The following is a 19338-nucleotide window of genomic DNA, read 5'->3' as shown; positions in this document are numbered from 1 at the left end:
CATAAAAGCCCTGTAGCCGTTCTGGAAACAGGCGTAAGCTGGAAGGAAAGAACCTTGCCGAAGGAAAGAACCTTGCCAAAGGCAAGGACAGAAACTCGATCTTGTAACCGAACCAAATCAGTTTGTGGACCCATTTGTCCTGAATGAGCAAGGTCCACAGATACGGAAAGAAGCAAAGACGTCCCCCCACCCCAGAAGCGAGAGAGGGCGCCCTTTCAGGCTGGGGAAGGCTCGTCTGTGGAACCAGAAGTGCCCGTTTTGTACTTACCATTCTAGGGCCTCTTGGAGCATACCGCAAAGTTACCAATGGATCTTGAGCCATTTTCCTGCGATCCAGACGGACAAAAGTGCCACTTGCGAGCCGAAAAGAAGGGACACCGCTTACGACCAGGTTCCTTGCCCTTAGCATCCTGCGGAAGCAAAGTACTCTTGCCTCCCGTAAGGCACTTAATGATCTCTTCCAAAGAGGCACCGAACAGACGATCACCTACAAAAGGAAGATCAGTCAGCACCTTTTTAGAAGCCTGGTTAGCCGACCAGTACTTCAACCAGATCATGCGGCGAGGGACCACTACAGTCGCCGAAACCCTGCCGCCCAAAGGGGCCGCATCCAGGGATGCATCACAAATATACTGTAACTCTTGGATCAACTGATCTGTCCGGTCAGCCAGTTCAGAAGGGTTTGGACTCCCCTCCAGATCCTGGCGCAAAATCTTAGCCCATTCCGTTAAAGTCTGGGATACCAAGGTGATAGCAAACACCCGTCTCAAAATTGAACCAGCCACTATGAAGAGATACCAGACCAGATCCTCAGCTCTTTAGTGGGCGGGGTCTTTAAAAGATGGGAAATCCTCCACCGGCAAAAGCGTGGCCTTATTTAGCCTGGAAACCTGAGAATCCACCGACAGTGGAACCATTAGTTTCTTCAGAAGAGACTCCTCAAAGGGATATCTCCTAGCAAAACGTTTATGCATTCCAACCATGCGTTTCGGGGAACCCCACTGAGTAGTGACAATCTTGTCAAAATAGGGAAACACCTTAGTCACCCTGGAAGATTTATGGGTGCCAAACTGCACCGGCATCGCCGACTTAGCTGCAGCTCAGTCCTCCAACTTTAAAGTTTTCTGTACTGACACAATCAGGGCCCCCATCAGAGCTTTTTCATGTGCGTCTGCAGAGGAGGAGGACTCATCCTCACTATTCGAGCACTCGACTCAGACCCAGTGGGCTGACTCTCATCCGTGGCGGCCAAATTCACCTCTGAATCTGAGGAAGCAGAGGATACAGGTGAAGGCAGGGGGTGCTTTTTGCCAAGCCTCCTTTGCAGAGCCATATCTACCTTGGCTACTAGCGACTGCAGGGCTGTCTCCACGGCTGCCAGGGCAGACTGAGACCCAGAGGGTCCCGCAGCTTCCAGGAGTGGATCGGGTAGTGAAACGCACGCCATGACCATGAGGGGGTTAAACGGAACTGCGCTGCTCAGCAAAGAAAACTTTTTTTTTTTTAAACAGGAGGCCTCTCCCCCCTGTGCACCGCTGGGGCACCACAAGAATCAGCGCACCCACAGTGCTGTATACAGCAGAGGAAGTATAGATACCCCCAGAGACTCACCACCCAAGCTAGAGAGTGCCAAAAACGGTCTGCCACACTCCTGAACTAAATGGATCTAGGTCTAAATTTTGGGACAGTATTGTCTTATAAACAAAAATATAGCATCGGACAATTGCAACTTTCCTTTGCAATTACAAGAAAATAAAAGAAAATTTATCACCAACAGACAGAAATAGGCTCACACCTGAATACCACTGCCATTTATTTGTACTACTAAATTAGAATAAAAGATCATCTTTAAAATTAGCCAGTCATAAGAGAAATGTGGAGTCTACCAGTGCTGGCTTCCAATTGAATGAACTACTTTCCATACTGTGACAAGCACTAATGTTCCTGGTTCAAAGAACCAAAACACTCATAAAGCAAATGCAAGTCAGAAAGGTAACCGTTCCTTTTGTCTACACTTGTTCCAGGTCAACAAGTCAGAACATTAAAGCATTTACACGTGACATAGGCAGTTGCAGCCTACATCTCTCTCATGACATGTTGCCTTTAATAGATATTGATCTCACCATCTGAGATGACACTTTCATCTTCTGTAAGCAAGTGTTCTGTTGGCAAGAGATACAAGTGATCCATCAAAGAGCAGGGAGCCAAGAAGGACACAAATCCCTGTAGAGGGAAGAACAGAACAACGTTAAAATTGGCTTTAAATTAATTAAGCATTACTGCATTTCTCAGTTTGAGAACATTGCTTCAAGATGTAAAGGTTCCTTGGCTGACAGCAAAAATAAAAAAAAATACAAACACACAATTTTTTAATTCAGGAAATGAAATGTGAAAACATCACCTAAAATGGTTCTAAAGGCAGAAGGTTTGTTACCTTCTATGCACGAAAGGTGAAAAAAAAAAAAAAAAAAAAAACGTGTGCAGCAGAACCCCCCCCCCCCCCCCCCGAATACCCAAGCTCCATCTCAAACCAGCGATGTGCACAAGATCATTGGTTCCAGTCAATCCCAGCCTGTGAACCAATGAGGAGAGAGAGAGAAGGCGGGCCGAGCCAGGGCTTCATGTCTGAAGGGAAACCCAAAGCAGTGCCACGGAAGCCCGCCTGCTTGGGTGCACCCATTGCAAGCTGCTTGCTCTGGGGGCACTCAACAGGAAGGAGAGGCCAGCAGGGGACAGGAGAAGAGGAGGATTGGGGCTGCTCTGTGCAAAACCACTGCACAGAGCAGGCAAGTAAAACAAGTTTATTATTATTTTTTTTTTTTACAGAAAAATCTTTTGCCTTTAACCAGTTCTGGACCGGAAGGATTTGACCCCTTATTGACCAGGCCATTTTTTGCGATTAGACGATATGCCAAAATAAAAATTGACGTCCTTTTTTTAAGCGTATTTTGATTGGTTTGCGCAAAAGTTATCGCGTCTACAAACTAGGGGAAAGATTTGTCATTTTTATTTATTTTTTTTACTAGTAATGGCGGTGATCAGACCAATGACATTACTACAGTAATCAGTGCTAAAAATATGCAGTTACTGTAATAATGACACTGGCAGGGAAGGGGTTAACCTACAGGGTGATCAAGGGGTTAAATGTGAGTCTAGGGGAGTGTTTACTAACTGTGGGGGGAGGGGCTTTCAAAATGACTATAGACACCTGCGAGCCTATATAGAAGGATCACACGCGCTCTGTAAACATTTCAGAGAGAAGAACGGTCGGCTGTATTTACAACAGCCGACTGTTTTCTCTCAGCGAGGAGCGATCGCAGGTGGCTGGCAGCAATCACGGCCACCGGCATCCCTGCTGCCTAGTGGGGGCAGGAGCACGCCGCAGAGCGTGCTCGCTCGTCCCTCCCAGTACCATGCGCGCGACCGACGTAGTACTACAATCTGTTCTTGCAGCCGAGCCAGCCTGGCGCAGTTAAACTGCGGCAGGCGGTCGGCAAGTGGTTAACATCACTTTAAACCACAAATAATTTTTAATTACTTCAAAAGAGCATGTCTGAAATACATCAACCTGCACACCATACTCTATTTGCAATTGACTTTCTCTCTGATTTCTAATACAGCAGCAATCTGCTGTGTTCTAAAGGCGATTACTATTACCACAGTATTATTAAGACTCACCTTTCTTAGCAGGCAGACCATGCCAGTGTAAGGGTGCACCATTAAAGCAAGGGGACGGGACAGCTCCTCCTGATACTGCAAGCAGCATGAATAAAACTTTGACCAATACTCCACTTGCAATTGGCGGAACTCCTCCTGGGACATCTCGTACTCTGTGAGGTGACTGTGCAACTAAAAAAGCAGAACATTAAATTAAATTTTTATTATATGCAGTATACAATATTTTTATAATATGGCTAAAATATTCTATATACATACACTGTATATTAAAAAAAAACAAAAAAAAAACCACACAACTTGTAGTGCTACGGCAGCACAGCTACTGCTGCTTCTTAATTTATTTTTAAAAATTGTAGGTCCTGGTAAAGCACAATGGTAATTTTTAACTTAGGGCTGTTTCCTCTCCTCTTCTACGTCCTTGATAGCTAAATGTGCCTCCATTTGTCTCCCCCTTACTTGCGGGTGGGGTAAACATACCTTTGTATCTATTGTGAACTCCCAAGTCGCTAGTGGTTGGAGAAGCCATTTCTCCCCTCTATAATGATGTTGCCACAGGGCAGTCATGTTAGTCTTCCTCCTGATTTAAAGCCCAACTCCAGGCAAAAATTGTGTAAACTAAAAACAGGGCCCTCAAAGACAAAGATTAAAAAAAAAAAAAAAAAAAAAAAAACAGCTCAGCTGCAATGCCCAGTAGCAAGTTTTGGTTGCAAGATATCCTTTGTATTCTGGGTTTAATGATTACCAGCATCACTCGACCTGAAAGTTTTAGGCGATACTATGGCTGCATGGCATCATAGGCCCACCATTTTGGCAGGCAACATCAAAGCAGCCTTTATTCACAGCATATTCATGCATATGATGACGTTGGCATAGATCACCCATCCCTAGAAGACCACCTAAAAAGAAGAGCCAAATGACTGTCCTGAAGGTTTCTGAAAAAGGTTAGAAACAAAAACCTTAGACTGCAGCCCATTCACAGAGCGGAAGAAGGTAGAAGTAAAAAAAAAAAAAAAAGAGAAACAAAATTGGACTTTTGAGGATGCAAAGGAGGGATACAGTAAATACTCGAGTATAAGCCGGCCCGAATATAAGCCAAAGCACCTAATTTTACCACAAAAAAAAAAAAAAAACTGGGAAAAGTTATTGATTCGAGTATAAGCCTAGGGTGGGAAATGCAGCAGCTACTGGACCCAACTGGACCACCACGGGACCCAAAACAGGGGCTGCGGGCATGGTGCAGGGGCTGTGGGCATGGCACAGGAGATGGTACAGGCATGGCACAGGAGACGGTACAGGAGATGCAGTGCTGCAGGCATTGTACAGAAGATGCAGGGGCTGCGGAGAATTCGAACTTACCTTTCGGTGAGACATTTTACATTTAAAAATGGCGCCGCACGGCGCCAACACGTCACCGCGCATTCGCAGTCTGCCCGGGAATAGCCGAGCGGCGGCGGATGCGCACTGACTGGAGAACAGGTAAGTGAGACCGTGACTCAAGTATAAGCTGAGGGGGGCTTTTTCAGCATAAAAAACATGCTGAAAAAGTCAGCTTATACTCGAGTATAGACGGTCATCAAAATTGTATAAAATACATACTTTTTATTCAATCCAAGAAAAAAAAAAAAAAGTTAAAAGTCATTTACATAAAGACAAACCAATACAAGTAAAAAAATATTCCTATTGGAATATCCTTCCTATAGTTCTATACTTCCTATAGAAGTAGAGTTGGGATTCAAATTTTCTCTGAAAGGGCTTTTTAACTTTTGCAGTGGGGGACCAACCCCCAGAGGCTGCAAAGGCATTAAAAATTATACCCTGATGGGTTTGGTGGGCTGTACCATCATCAAACCCAATCTGGCCAGGTGAATTTAGTCACATGTTGTTTGTGATGCAGTGTTGCAGGCTTTACAGCGTTAAACAGGGTGGCGAGTAGGTGACAAATCGCCGCCACACCACCTAGCAAATGCCTTTGAAAAGAAATCCACAGTGGAACACTCAAAAGGGTGGCAAGTGTTGCCATAAGTGTAAACTTAACATAATAGTGTGAAGATTGACAACTGAGGCTTGACTGCTACTCGGAAGCTTTCTGGCACAGTTCTGCATTTGATTTAGACACCAAAATCCATAAACAGCTACCAGACGCCTCAATCATGAAAGTTTTTCTATATTACCAGTAGAGCATAATGCGACCATGGATGAATAAGAAGGGTGGGGGAGATGGGGAAGCAGGTAATTAGGGATGCACCGAATGTTCGGCGGCCGAACATTATTCGGCCGAAAATAGAAAAAATAGCACTTTCGGTGTTCGGCCAAATAAGTCAAAAGGCCGAATAATTTTGTGCCGAATAATAGGGCTGAACGATAGTCGATATGATATCGACTATCGTTCTGTGGCCGTAGGCGATATTCATATCGCCGAGGTCACGATATTTACAGGGGGAAGGGACTCGGAGGAGGACTCACAGACTTCCGTGAAGCCGGGACACTTCAGCGGTGAGCATACATACATTACTCACTCGTGCACTGCAGCCCGCCCCACACATTCAGTGAGTCTTACTCTCCTCCCTAGTTTTTTCAATGGCACATTCAGGAAGCCAATCACGCCGTGATTAGCTGCACAGCGAACCAATCACGTGTGCCTGCACACCTGATTGGTTCCGCTGTGCCGCTACTCACGGAGTGATTGGCTTCCTGAATGTGCCATTGAAAAAACTAGGGAGGAGAGTAAGACTCACTGAATGTGTGGGGCGGGCTGCAGTGCACGAGTGAGTAATGTATGCATGCGGCTGTGCTCCTTTCCAGGCTCCTACTAGTCCACCTCCAGCCTCCTACTACCACCACTATGAGAGACTGTATAATCTGATCGAGTCCACACTGACACTGACTGACTGTCTGTCACTGAGTAATTGATGTTACCACATTAAACCTGACCTGCCCAGTGCCCTGTATCTGCAATTAAAATTTACAAGGCTGCCTGCATGCTTCCTGATTTCCATTCCCAGCATCCTTCCCAATCCCTACAGTGTCACTAACATTAACCCTATGGTACAAGGCTGCAGTGTGCACTGAATCCCATTCCTACAGTAACATTTAGGGAGAGAGAGAGACATGAGAGGACAAGAGAGAGAGAGTGAGAGGACAAGAGAGAGAGAGAGACACGAGAGGACAAGAGAGGACAAAAAATTGGCAAAATAAATGGAAAAAATGTGAAACACCGCGTTCGGTATTCGGCCTTCGGCCAAACATTTTATTATTATTCGGCTTCGGCCAAGAATTTCATTTCGGTGCATCCCTACAGGTAATGACACAAAAGTTTGTGCTTTAAAAAAAAAAAAAAAAGGAAAATAATAGAAACAGGGTTCAAAACTATGTTTTTAACTGCAGACATCACTCCTCCCCTTGTCAGGAGACTGATGATATGGCTTTTTGTATCCAACTCTTCCAAAGAAAAGATAACCACACCGGTCCACTTATTAGAAAAAACAGAGGATTAATCATACACCATGCGCCGAGTACAAGGACTGAATTTTAGTATACAAGACCTGAAATATAAGCGCATGTTTCCATTAAATAAACAGTAATCTCTCACCTCATTTTCAACTGTTAAAGTAACCTCTTTCCTCATCTCTTCCCATGAAAGGTCCAGCAACTTTCCAGACCCTCTTTGATAAATCTTTAAAAAAAAAAAAAAAATGAGGATTATAAATAACTGTTCTGAACAGATACAAGTTAAAGAAAAGACTAGGAATGAGACAAATACCCCAATTTGCCAAAGGAGTAGATCCTGACCACTTTCAAGGCGAACCTTCACTTTTCGAAGTGAATGTAGAAAAATTGGATTTTTGACTTACTGTAAAATCCATTTCTCTGAAGTATATTGACAAACGCAGCTCCTGATCTTCTTGACCACTGGGTTATACTGCCCTCTACAGGAGTAGGACACTAGGCAGAAAAATAACTTGACTATGCCTATAGGCAGTCCCAGGAGGTATACTCTCCCTCTCTGCTATAGGTACTCAGTTTTGTTACAAGCAGTGTCAGAAGTATTACAACTCCATAGGGGGGTGGGTGCTGTGTCCATCAACGTACATCAGAGAAATGGATTTTACAGTGAGTCAAAAAATTTGATTTTTGTCTTACCGTAAAATCCTTTTCTCTTAAGTTCATTAAAGGACAACTCCAGAATCTTCTTGACCATTGGGTTATGCTGCCCCCTACAAGAATAGGACACTAGGCAGGAAAAAAAAGTTACCACGCCTATGGGGAAGTCCCAGGGGGTATACTCCCACTTCCTGCTATAGGCATTCAGTTTTGTTGCAAGCAGTGTCAGGAAAAAAAAAATAACCCAACTCAATAGAGGGGTGGGTGCTGTGTCCATCAACAAACATCAGAGAAAAGGAATTTACGGCAAGACAAAAATCCAATTTTCTCCTTCGTTCACTGACGGACACAGCTCCAAAATCTTCTTGACCATTGGGATGTCCCAAAGCAGTAACAAACATGAGGGATGGAAAAAAAACAGCAGAAAAAATCTCAAAGGCTAAACCTAGCCAACCAGGTAACATAGCTCAACCAGGGAAAACTGGAGCTCACCTGAAAAAAATACACCCTCAAAAAGGACTAGTCCTCTCAAACAGCAGCCTGCAAAACCTTGCGGCAAAAAGCAGCATCCGCAGATGCCAGTACATCTATTTTGGAAAATATTGTGAAAGTGTGCAGACGACCAGGTGGCCGCCTTGCAAACCTGCATCACTGACGCCTGATATCGGAAGGCCCAGGAGGCACTAAGTACCCGCGTAGAATGCATCCTAACAGGAAAAGGAGGAACCTGACCCTTGATTGAATAGGCCTGCACTACAGTATTTCTGATCCATCTGGAAATGGTCGCAGCAGATGCGGCAAACCCTTTACGGGGTCCATCGGTAAGGACAAATAGTGAGTCTAATTACCTAAAAGACACAGTAGCCACCAGAAACACCCTGATTGCCCAAACCACATCCAGAGAATGTAAAGCAATCTCCTTAGGATGCTTAGGCCACAGGGAAGGCAACACAATGTCTTCATTAAGATGGAAATCAGAGACAACCTTAGGAAGGAACGACTGACAAGGGCAAAGCAATGTCTCTATGAATCACCAAGTAAGGTGAACGACAAGACAAAGCTGCCAGCTCCGACACCCTGCGTGCAGAAGTAATCGCCACTAAGAAGGCTACCATCTGGGACAATGTAAGCAGAGGAATCTCGCAAATATTTTCAAAAAGGCAGTTTCTGAAGAACCGACAGTACCAAATTGAGATTCCCCTGGGGGGGTAACGGAGACAGCACAGGGGCAGCCAAGTGGTGAACCCCCTGAACAAAGGTGTGAACCAAGGAATGCGTAGTCAAAGGATGTTGAAAGAAAATTGCCAAGGCCGAAACCTGGCCCTTGATGGTACCCAAGGCCAGGCGCTGTTCCACACCTCTTTGAAGGAATGCCAAAATCTGATCCAACAAAAAGGAATGGGGAGAAACCCCCAGAGACTCACACCATGCAATGTACGACTTCCAAGCGCGATGGTAAATCTTCCTAGGAGGTCGATTTTCTAGCTTTTAACAGCGTGGGAATCAGAATCACAGAGTCTGACAACCCCCTGTCCTTCCGCACCTTGCTTTTAACAGCCAAGCCGTTAAAGCCAGTACTTGTAAAGCAGAAGTATGGCCCTTGAGCCAATAGGTCTTCTCTGAGAGGGAGTCGCCTCAGAGGGATCCGCGTACCAAGACCGGCGAGGCCAGTCTGGGGCCACCAGGATGACCGTAATTCCTTTAGGAGGAGGAAAGGCGTATATCAGACATTACAAGCTCCAAGGAGCCACCAGTGCATCTGTGGCATTGGCCAGAGGATCCAGAGACCTTGCCACAAATCTCTGCACCTTCCTGTTGAGATGAGAGGCCAACAGGTCAACCTCGTTAGTTCCCCACTGAGACACAGCTAATGAAACACCTCCGGAAGAAGTGACCATTCTCCCTGGTCCAACGACTGTCAACTGAGGTAATCCACCTGCCAATTTTCCACCCCTGGAATATGCACAGCAGAGAGAGCTGGAATGAAACGTTCTGTCCACCTTAGAATGCCCGCTACTTCCCAAGCCGCTAGGACACTTTTTGTGCCCCCCTTGGTGATTGACATATGCCAGGGCTGTGGCATTATCCGATTGAATCAGTACCGGATGCCCCTAAAGACGAACCGTCCAATGGGCCAGACAAGTCTGATTGCCCGAAGTTCCAGTACAACGATTAGTAGTCTGGAATCCTCAAGAGTGCAAACCCCCTGAGCACAATCCATTCCCAAGACACCTCCCCACCCGGACAGGCTGGCACCACCATCCAGTACAGGGAAAGGAAGGATTTTCCCTTTTGAAGAGCCGGAGAGCGAAGTCACCAAATCAGGGACCCTCTTGTACCCCGACTCAGCAGAATCAGATTGTCTAAAGCAGTGGTTCTCAACCAGGGTTCCTCCAGAGGTTGCTAGGGTTTCCTTGAGCAATGAGCAATTTCTGCCTCTCAGATAAGTTCCCCTGACACCATTAATCTTTTTAGTTATCTGGAAGAAGGCAATTCTTCCCAATGTCCACAAGTGTATGGAGCATTCATCCCACTGACCCTCACACTAATGTATCATGAGTTATAAATATAGTCATTTTTAGTAGGGGTTCCCTTAGACCTGAAAATTAATTTTTAGGGTTCCTACATGTTGAAAAGGTTGAGAAAGGCTGGTATAGAGACCTGTCCTACTTGGCAACAAGCTTTCTCTCTGCTGAGGTCTCCTGTGGAACTGTGCAAAATGGAACCGCCTCGAAGGTAGACACCATCAGGCCCAGCAATCGCACGCAAGTCCTGAGAAACGACCAACTGCTGGACAACAGAAGTTGAATGGCATCCTGCAGCTTCTGGAGCTTGTCCAGCAGAAGGAACCTCCTGGCTGAGGCCAAGTTCAGAGTCAGACACAGATAGTCCAACTTGGTGGACGGAACCAGAGCAGACTTCTGGAAATTCAATGTCCAACTGAACACCTGCAAAGTCCGCACAGTGATGTCCAGGTTGTCCTTTAGAGCAGTTGGAGACACTGGTCACAGAAGAAGATCGTCCAAGTACCCCAGTACCGCAAATTCCCAGCTGTGGCAACAATGCTAACACCGGGGCCAATAGGCGAGGAGCTGAGGCAAGACCACAAATTGATGTTCCTCGCCCACGGCAAAGCGGAGGAAGCGCTAATGCCCAACATATATCGGGATATGCAGGTAAGCATCCTTGATAGATGCCAGAAGATTCCCTTGATGAAGGGATGCCACTACCATACGAATGGACTCTATCTGGAACTTTTGTACCCGCGCAAAGTGATTCAGGGCCTTGAGGTCGAGGATTGGACGAACTTTCCTTCCTTCCTGGGAACTGTAAACAGGTTGGAATAAAAACCCCGAAAACGTTCCGAGTTTGGAACCGGTACAATCACGCCTTGCACTAGAAAATCTTGTACCGCCCGAAGAGAGCACGCAAGCGGTCTGGGGACAGACGCAGGTTGGAAGGAAAAAACCTCTCTGGAGGATAAGATCGAAATTCGATCTTGTAACCGGACCAAATCAGCTCAATGACACACATGTCTTAAATCAGAGAGGTCCACGGGTCCGGAAAAAAGACATCCCCCCCACACCAGATACGGGTGAGGGTGCCCTTCAGGCAGAAGAGGGCTTGTCTGCAGGTCTGTAAGGACCTACTCTCGGCTTACCAGGCCAGGGCCTCTTGGAACCTCTGGAGACGGTCCTAACGGATTTGGATTCCTTGTCTTGAGAAAAAGCCGCTTACGAGCTGAGAAAACAGGACCACGTCTGCGACGAGACTCCTTGCCCCTGGAAGCCTGTGGGAGGAGAGTACTATTCTCTCCTGTAACTCCCTTAATTATTTCATCCACGGAAGACCCAAACAGATGATCCCCCACAAAGGGGAGATCCGATAAGGCCTTCTTGAAAGCTTGGTCCTTGGTCTGCAGACCAGCATTTCAGCCATAACATGCGCCGAAGGACCACTGCTGTCACGGACAGCCTAGAAACGAAGGGAGCCTCCAGAGAGGCATTGCAGATAAACTGTAACCCCTGGACCAACTGGTCCGCCAGCTCCGCAAAGGCAGGGGGAAGCTGTTCCCCCTCCAGATTCTGGCGCAAAAGCTTTGCCCCCTCTGTCAAGGTCTGGGACACCAAGGCAATGGTGAACACCGACCTAAGGACTAAACAGGCCATAACAAACATGTGCCGGACCAAGGTCTCGGCTTTCCTATCAAAAGGGTCCTTAAAAGCCGGAGACTCCTCCACCGGAATTAGAATGGATTTGTTCAGCCTGGAAACCTGAGAATCCACCACAGGTGGGACCGTCCACTTCTTTAACAGGGACTCCTCAAATGGCTACCTTCTAGCGAAACGCTTCGGTACCGCCACATTGCGTTTAGGGCAACCCCACTGGCTCAATACAATTTTGTCAAAATAGGGCAATAGTGAAGACCGGTCTGAGTGTCAAGCCAGCCACAGTGAATATACTGCGGGCCACAGCCTTTGCCTGTCAGCCCGATCATTAAAAGCGGACGATTCTTCTACCGGAATCATGGTTGCCTTATTCAACCTGGAAACCCGGGGGATCCACCACCAGTGGAACAGTCCACTTCTTAACCACTTGCCTACAGTGCACTTTCACCCCCTTCCTGTCCAGGCCAATATTCAGCTTTCAGCGCTGTCACACTTTGAATGACAATTGCGCAGTCATACTACACTGTACCCATATGAAATTTTCATAATTTTTTTCACACAAATAGAGCTTTCTTTTGGTGGAATCCACCTCTGGGTTTTTTATTTCTTACAAAAAAAAAAAAAAAGAAAAAAAAGACAGAAAATTTTGAAAAAAAGAAAAAAAGTTTTTCTTATTTTCTGTGAGTAAATTTTAAAAATAAATAATTTTTCTCCTTCACTGATGTGCGCTGATAAGGCGGCACTGATGAGGTGGCACTGATGAGGAGGTACTAATAGGCCGCACGGATGGGCAATGACAGGCGGCACGGATGGGCACCACCATCAGTGCCCATAGTGCTGCCAGTCAGTGCCTAGATGAGCAGGCATGATGGGCACTGACTGGCAGCACTATGGGCACCGATTGTGGGCACTGATGGCAGGCAGTAATTGGCAGTTTATTTATATTTTGTGTAATCAGGGCACTGATGATCAGTGCCCTGATTACTTGTACTTGTCTCCCCTGAGGAGGAGCCGCTGATCGGCTCTCCTCGCCTCACACACTGACAGTGTGAGGCTAGGAGAGCCGAATAATGGCACTTCCTCATTTACATGTGACCAGCTGTGATTGGACACAGCCGATCACATGGGTAAAGAGTCATGTCATTGACTCTTTACCAAGATCAAGCTGTGTCCTAGAAACACGGCGCGGTCACGATCGCCGCTCCGGGACGAGAGAGTCTGTTCTGGTGCGCCATCATATGACGGTGTCCCAGAACAATAGCTACACCGCTCCGCCATCATTTGACAGCGGGTGGGTAGCAAGTGGTTAAGGAGGGACTCTTCAAAGGGGTACCTCATAGCGAATCGCTTATGGACCACAAAACAACCAGAAAAGGGACGTTTTGGGCGTTCCCACTCTTTTGTCACAAATCTGTCAAAATAGGCAGGAAACAAACACCTTCGCCACTCTAGATGGCTTGTGAGTGCCAAAGGGAACCGGTGCCTCTGACGCAGCTTCAGCTGCGCCCTCCATTTTTAAAGGCTCATGCACAGACACAATCAGTGCGTCCACCAGCGCCTTTTTGTGCGCGGCTACAGGAGTGGAGGAATAATTCTCACTATCTAAGAACAAAGCAGGGAAAGGCGGGGGATGCTTTTTACTACTCCACCATCCAAAAGCCATCTCTACCCGGGACACAAAAGAGCTCTAGGGCTGCCGTCAGTGCATTGGATGGTTGGGACCGGGAGCGCCCTGCAGGCTCTGAGAGGGGGTCAGGTGGAGAAATGTGCTCCAAGGACTCCAAATGGAATAAGAGTACCCCACTAAAGTGCAAAAAGACATCACCAAGGGACACCCCCACCGCGCTGGTAACACCAGGTCGCCAGCTACAGAGCACCCCACGATCATGTAGAAGAGAGGGAGAGGACCCCACCAGACTAACCACCCCACCAGTCACCAGCAGTACCAAGATCTAAGCACTATACGTGCGGCTTCCAGGAAGAAAAGAGGCCCAGGAATCAGCACCAGGGGATAAGGAGGGGCTCCCACAACTAAAAACGCCACCCAGAAGGCTCCACAGTAATGACCGCCACTGATTTCAAGGCCGGACTAACAAAGAATGGCCGCAGCCGCTACACAAACATGGCCGCCAGCCTATACAGCAAATAGGCTACAACAAAAAAGCGGGTCCACGAGGCTCCCAGAGGAGGGGTCCCTAGGGCCCAGGCAAGACACAGATTCGGAAGGGGGGGGGGGCCATGGCAGGAGCCCCCACCAGGTACAGCCCCCCCCCCAGGCCGAATGCCCGGTCGCCAAAGCCACACCCCATCGCCAGTGCAACACCCTGTCCCAGCCCTAGGAGGTAGCCAGACCAGCATACAACCCATGTATAGGTGTGGGGGGGGGGGGGAATAGATAACCCACAAAACCATCAGTCTCAGGGAGGGGGCCTAATGGGAAGGAGGGGAACCCGGGGGTCTGACTGTCCCAGGGAGGGGCCCACGTCCATCCCAAAACCCTCCAGGAGCAGAGGGGGACGGCTACTCACCATACCAGGAACCAAGCGGGCACTGCTCCAGACAGAACCTTCTTGCTATCAAAATGGGGGGCTGTCAGCCAGGAGGAACACTGCGACGTAGGCCAAGACCTGGTCGTATGCGAGGCATTTAACTCGCAGGCCAGCCCCCGTCCGGTCTGGCTATGTCACGGCCGACCTAGCGCAGAGTTGAAGTCTGCGCGTGCTGGCCCGACTGGGGTGACCACTGGATCTATATTGTCCAGCCCGGCAGTTTATTGTAGATCTCACAGAAAAAAAAATATGTATTTAAAAATAAAAAAAAATTGCCAGGACCAGTACTGGCTGACCGGACTGTGGAGACCGTAAAGATCTAGAATATCCAGTCCGTCGCCCAGTCCAGCAGTTGTTTGTAGTTCTCAGAAACAGAAAATAACAAAAAAGGAAAAATATCTGTTTAAAAAAGAAAAAATACTAGGACCAGGAATCCCAGCAAGGAACTAGGTCCTTACTCCTGACTAGGCAGAAAAAAACTGAGTACCTATAGCAGAGAGGGGGAGTATACCTCCTGGGACTGCCCATAGGCATAGTCAAGTTTTTTTCTGCCTAGTGTCCTACTCCCGTAGGGGGCAGTATAACCCAATGGTCAAGAAGATCGGGAGCTGTGTCCGTCAATGAACAAAAGAGAAAATTTGCCTTGCAAAGAAAACCCAATCTTGTGCAAGGAAAACTAAAAGAAAACATTTTTGTTTACACATTATTGGATAACTAAAGCCAACAAAAATGGATTTTTGTAAAATCTTACCGTAAAATCCTTTTCTCTTAGCTCATCGACAGACGTAGTCCCCGGTGATACACCACCTTCGGGTTATGTTACCTCCGCAGGAGCAGGACTAGACAGGAAATTAAAAAGCTCTGGCCACACCCTAGGGGCAGTCCCAGAGGGTATATCTTCTCTCTCTCTGCCTCAGCAAATCAGTTATGTGAAAAAGCAGTGCTTAGAGAATTTAACCCAACCCAACTCCAAAATAGAGGGGCGGGGACTACGTCTGTCGATGAGCTAAGAGAAAAGGATTTTACGGTAAGATTTTACAAAAATCCATTTTTCTCTAGCGCTCATCGACAGACGTAGTCCTCGGTGATACACCACCTTCGGGACGTCCCAGAGCAGTATCACAACTGAGGGGTGGGAAAATGGAAATCAAATCCCAATCTAGAAGGCCCAACCGGTGCCAACTAGAAGTTTACAATGCTCATCCTTAATGATGAGACTCAACAAAAAAATTTTCAAACAGAAAAAACCCTCGAGGTAGACCACCGGTCTCCTCAAATTGCGGCCTGCAAAACCTTGCGGCCAAATGAGGCATCCGCCGATGCCGTCACATCAATTTTATAGAATTTTGTAAAGGTATGTACCGACGACCAGGTGGCCGCCTTACATACCTGGACCACTGACGCCTGATGGCGAAAGGCCCAGGAAGTACTGAGCGCTCGAGTGGAGTGCGCCCTAACAGGGAACGGAGGACTCTGACCCTTAATAGAATAAGCCTGTACCACCGTCTGTCTAATCCATTTGGCAATGGTCGCGGCAGATGCAGGCAAACCCTTTCTGGGGCCATCCGTGATCACAAAAAGTGAATCCGTCTTACGGAATGATTCCGTAGCTTTCAGGTATACCCTGATTGCCCGAACCACATCTAAGGAACGCATGTTCCCGATGATGCTTGGGCTGAGGACACAAGGAAGGTAGTACAATATCTTCATTCAGATGAAAATCTGAAACCACCTTAGGAAGAAAAGATGGCTTAGGATGAAGTACTACCTTATCCCTATGAATCACTAGGTATGGGGACTGGCATGATAATGCAGCCAGTTCTGACACCCTGCGTGCAGAAGTAATAGCCACCAAGAAGGCCACCTTCTGGGATAAAGTAAGCAAGGGAATCTCCCTGATGTTTTCAAAAGGAGGTTTCTGTAGAACCGACAAAACCAAATTAAGATCCCAGGGCGGTAAGGGCGCGCGGACTGGAGGAGCCAGGTGCCGCACCCCCTGGATGAAATTCCGCACCAAGGATTTGGTAGCTAACGGCTTCTGAAAGAAGATTGCTAATGCTGAAACTTGACCCTTGATGGTGCTCAAGGCTAGCTTCTGCTCAACCCCTTGTTGCAAAAAGGCCAATATTCGAGACACCGAATAGGTACGTGGAGGAAATCCTAAAGATTCGCACCACGCAATATAAGTCTTCCATGTGTGATAATAGACTTTGCTGGAAGTCGCTTTCCTTGCTTTAATAAGGGTAGGAATGACAGAAGTAGACAAACCTCTGTCCTTCAGTACTTGGGTCTCAATGGCCAGGCCATTAAAACCAGCGACTGTAAAGCACGAAGGTAACTTGGTCCTAGAGACCACAGACACTCCCTGAGACGAAGTTCCCACGGAACGTCTGCGACTAGCATGTCCAAGTCGGCCAGGCCGGCTTGAGGAGGCCAGCCTAGAATCTCTAGGACCACTAGCGCTGATTGGATCTGAACCAGGCGTCCCTAGAGCTATCTGGCCCCGACCATCCGAGAAAGTCTGGTCGTTTTCTGTTTCCACACATTTATCAGATACCTGATAGTTATCAGGAAGGGTGATCTTTTCTGGTTGAACCTCAGGGACCGAAGTCACCCGACTAGAGGCTACTTGGCCTATCTGGTCAACCAGATCCGATTCCTGTGAGGTATCGGGACTAAGCTTAGGAAAGGGTAAAGGAAAAGATCTATTCAGGGAACGGTAACTACCGCTTCCTGTGGTACTTAAATGTTGGAAGGGAAGAATCGCACCGGTAGTAGTGGTTGATGCTCGATCTGATGTCCTGAATACCGGTGGCGCACCTTCAGGCTGTGTACTCCTTTGCTTCGGGTTTGGCTGGGTTGGTCCTCTGCTTGTCCGACCAGCCCTTCTTGAATCCCCCTGGAGGAGTCTTGCCTTTCCCGCTAGTACCAGCCGGGCGCCCTTTATGGGCGGTAAAGAAAGGTCCTCGCTTGTTGCGAGGTCCCTTAGTTTTTGCAGCCTGTGGCAAGAAAGTGCTCTTGCCCCCAGTGGCATCCTTAATGATTTCATCTAGGTTGGCCCCAAATAGACGATTCCCCTGAAAAGGGAGATTGGTCAAGGTCTTTTTGGAACCTAGGTCAGCTGACCAGCATTTTAACCACAGCACACGTCTGAGGATCACTGCTAACTTAGATGCATGCCCTAATAAGGGAGTTGTGTCCAAGGCTGCGTCACAGATAAACCGTAGCCCTTGTATGATCTGTTCCATCAAATCAGATGTCTCCTGGGGAATATCTTTTCCCCTAAGATCTTGGCGTACCATTTTCGCCCATTCCGTAAGTGTCTGGGAAACTAGACCAATAACAATTACTGGTCTAAATGCTGACCCTATCAGAGAAAAGATAGTGCGGGACTCTGCTTCTATCTTTCGATCCACCGGATCCTTAAAGGACGAAGTGTCCTCCACTGGAATAACCGTGGCTTTATTCAGCCTGGAAATAGGCGGATCCACGACTGGTGGTACCGTCCATTTCTTAATGATGGATTCCTCAAACGGATAGCGTCTAGCAATACGTTTGGAAATAGTAAAGGTACGTTTAGAATGCTCCCATTCTCCTTTAATCTGATTACCAAAACATTTAGGTACCGGAAAAGCCTTCGCCATCTTGATGGGCTTATTAGTACCGAAAGGCCTCTCTGTTTCAGTTGCCTCTGCCGGTAAAGCCTCAAGTTTTAAGGTTTCTTGCACTGCCACAACTAGTGCGTCCACCAATGCTTCTTCCTGAATTATAGCAGGAGAAGAAGCGTCCTCCTCACTGTCTGAGGGGGCTTTACCTGGGATAACAGCCCTTGCAGAGGAACCTGCAACTGCCGTGACCATCTCTGAATCTGAGTCAGAGGTGTCAGATGGTATAGGGGTAGGCGGGGGTCGCTTCCTTGACCCCCGTCCCTGACAGGCCGCCTCCACCCGAGCCACCATAGACTCCAATATTGCTGTAAATGATTCTATACTCTGTGCACCGGCGGGTCCCGAGGCCCCCTCGAGGGAAACAGGTGGGGGAATATGTGTGGCAGGGTCCATGATAACTCCAGTTACTTCCTGGATAATATAATTCAAAAGAAAAAAACTTTTTTTTTTTTTTTTTTTTCTGACCCCCAGCGCCACAAAAAGCCCCTTAGTGTTACCTGCTAGGGATCCCTATCGATCGAGAGAGAGAGAGATAGACCCCCAGGCTCACCACTTGATGCTCAGAGTTAAACTGCAACAGCTTACAGCGCTGTCCTGACAAACAGGAAGTCTTTTGGCTGGCTGCCCAGGAAGAAGGGAGGCGGCTCCGCCCCTCTGCACGCCTTCCGGCGCCTCCCCCAAGCTCCACGAGGTGTAGGATCACCTCAAACATGGCCGCCCCCATGCTGGAGACACGAGGCTACGCCAAAATGGCGGCTCGTGCGATCCAGCAAAAAAAATGGCGGCGGCCTGTGCTGACTAGCGGTGTGCTGCAGGGCACACAACACTCTCTCTGCATGGGGATATGGCGTGGTTGGCGGTACCGGCCCTGGCGGACCGCATGGCCGTTCGGGAGGCCTGCTAATAGCTGGAGATCTGATTTGGAAGGCAGTCTACATGTCCGTGGCTTCTGACTGGTAGGTAGCTTATACTTAACCCATAAGATTCCCAGAATGCCACAGATTACATCTTTAAAACATGTATACAATAGATTGTTAGCTCCCAAACCAAGCCTCCTGGCTTTTTGCACACATAAAATCACACTCAAAGTAGGAGGATTTGTGACATGTTATAGGATAGAAAGAACTCTTTCTTACCATACAGAGAGGGGCCCGCGTTCACCACAAAACCCGT

The 19338-nt window shown here is 47.7% G+C and overlaps 1 protein-coding gene across 1 annotated transcript in view; it reads right to left on the bottom strand.

Moving 5' to 3' along the window:
* Window positions 1-19338, bottom strand: part of NUP160 (nucleoporin 160) — an 89280-nt gene that overhangs the window by 38130 nt on the left and 31812 nt on the right. Inside the window, exons 12-14 of the mRNA XM_082270243.1 lie at window positions 7268-7351; window positions 3679-3849; window positions 2124-2223 (exon numbers count right to left, since the gene is read on the bottom strand). Coding sequence (XP_082126369.1) covers window positions 2124-2223; window positions 3679-3849; window positions 7268-7351 — 355 coding nt within the window. The remainder of the gene's footprint in view (window positions 1-2123; window positions 2224-3678; window positions 3850-7267; window positions 7352-19338) is intronic.

The sequence above is a fragment of the Pelophylax lessonae genome, assembly GCF_965119305.1.
Source record: "Pelophylax lessonae genome assembly, chromosome: 10".
Lineage (NCBI taxonomy): Eukaryota > Metazoa > Chordata > Amphibia > Anura > Ranidae > Pelophylax > Pelophylax lessonae.
Note: the sequence above shows the minus strand (reverse complement) of the source record. Positions and strands in the feature narration are given on the sequence as shown.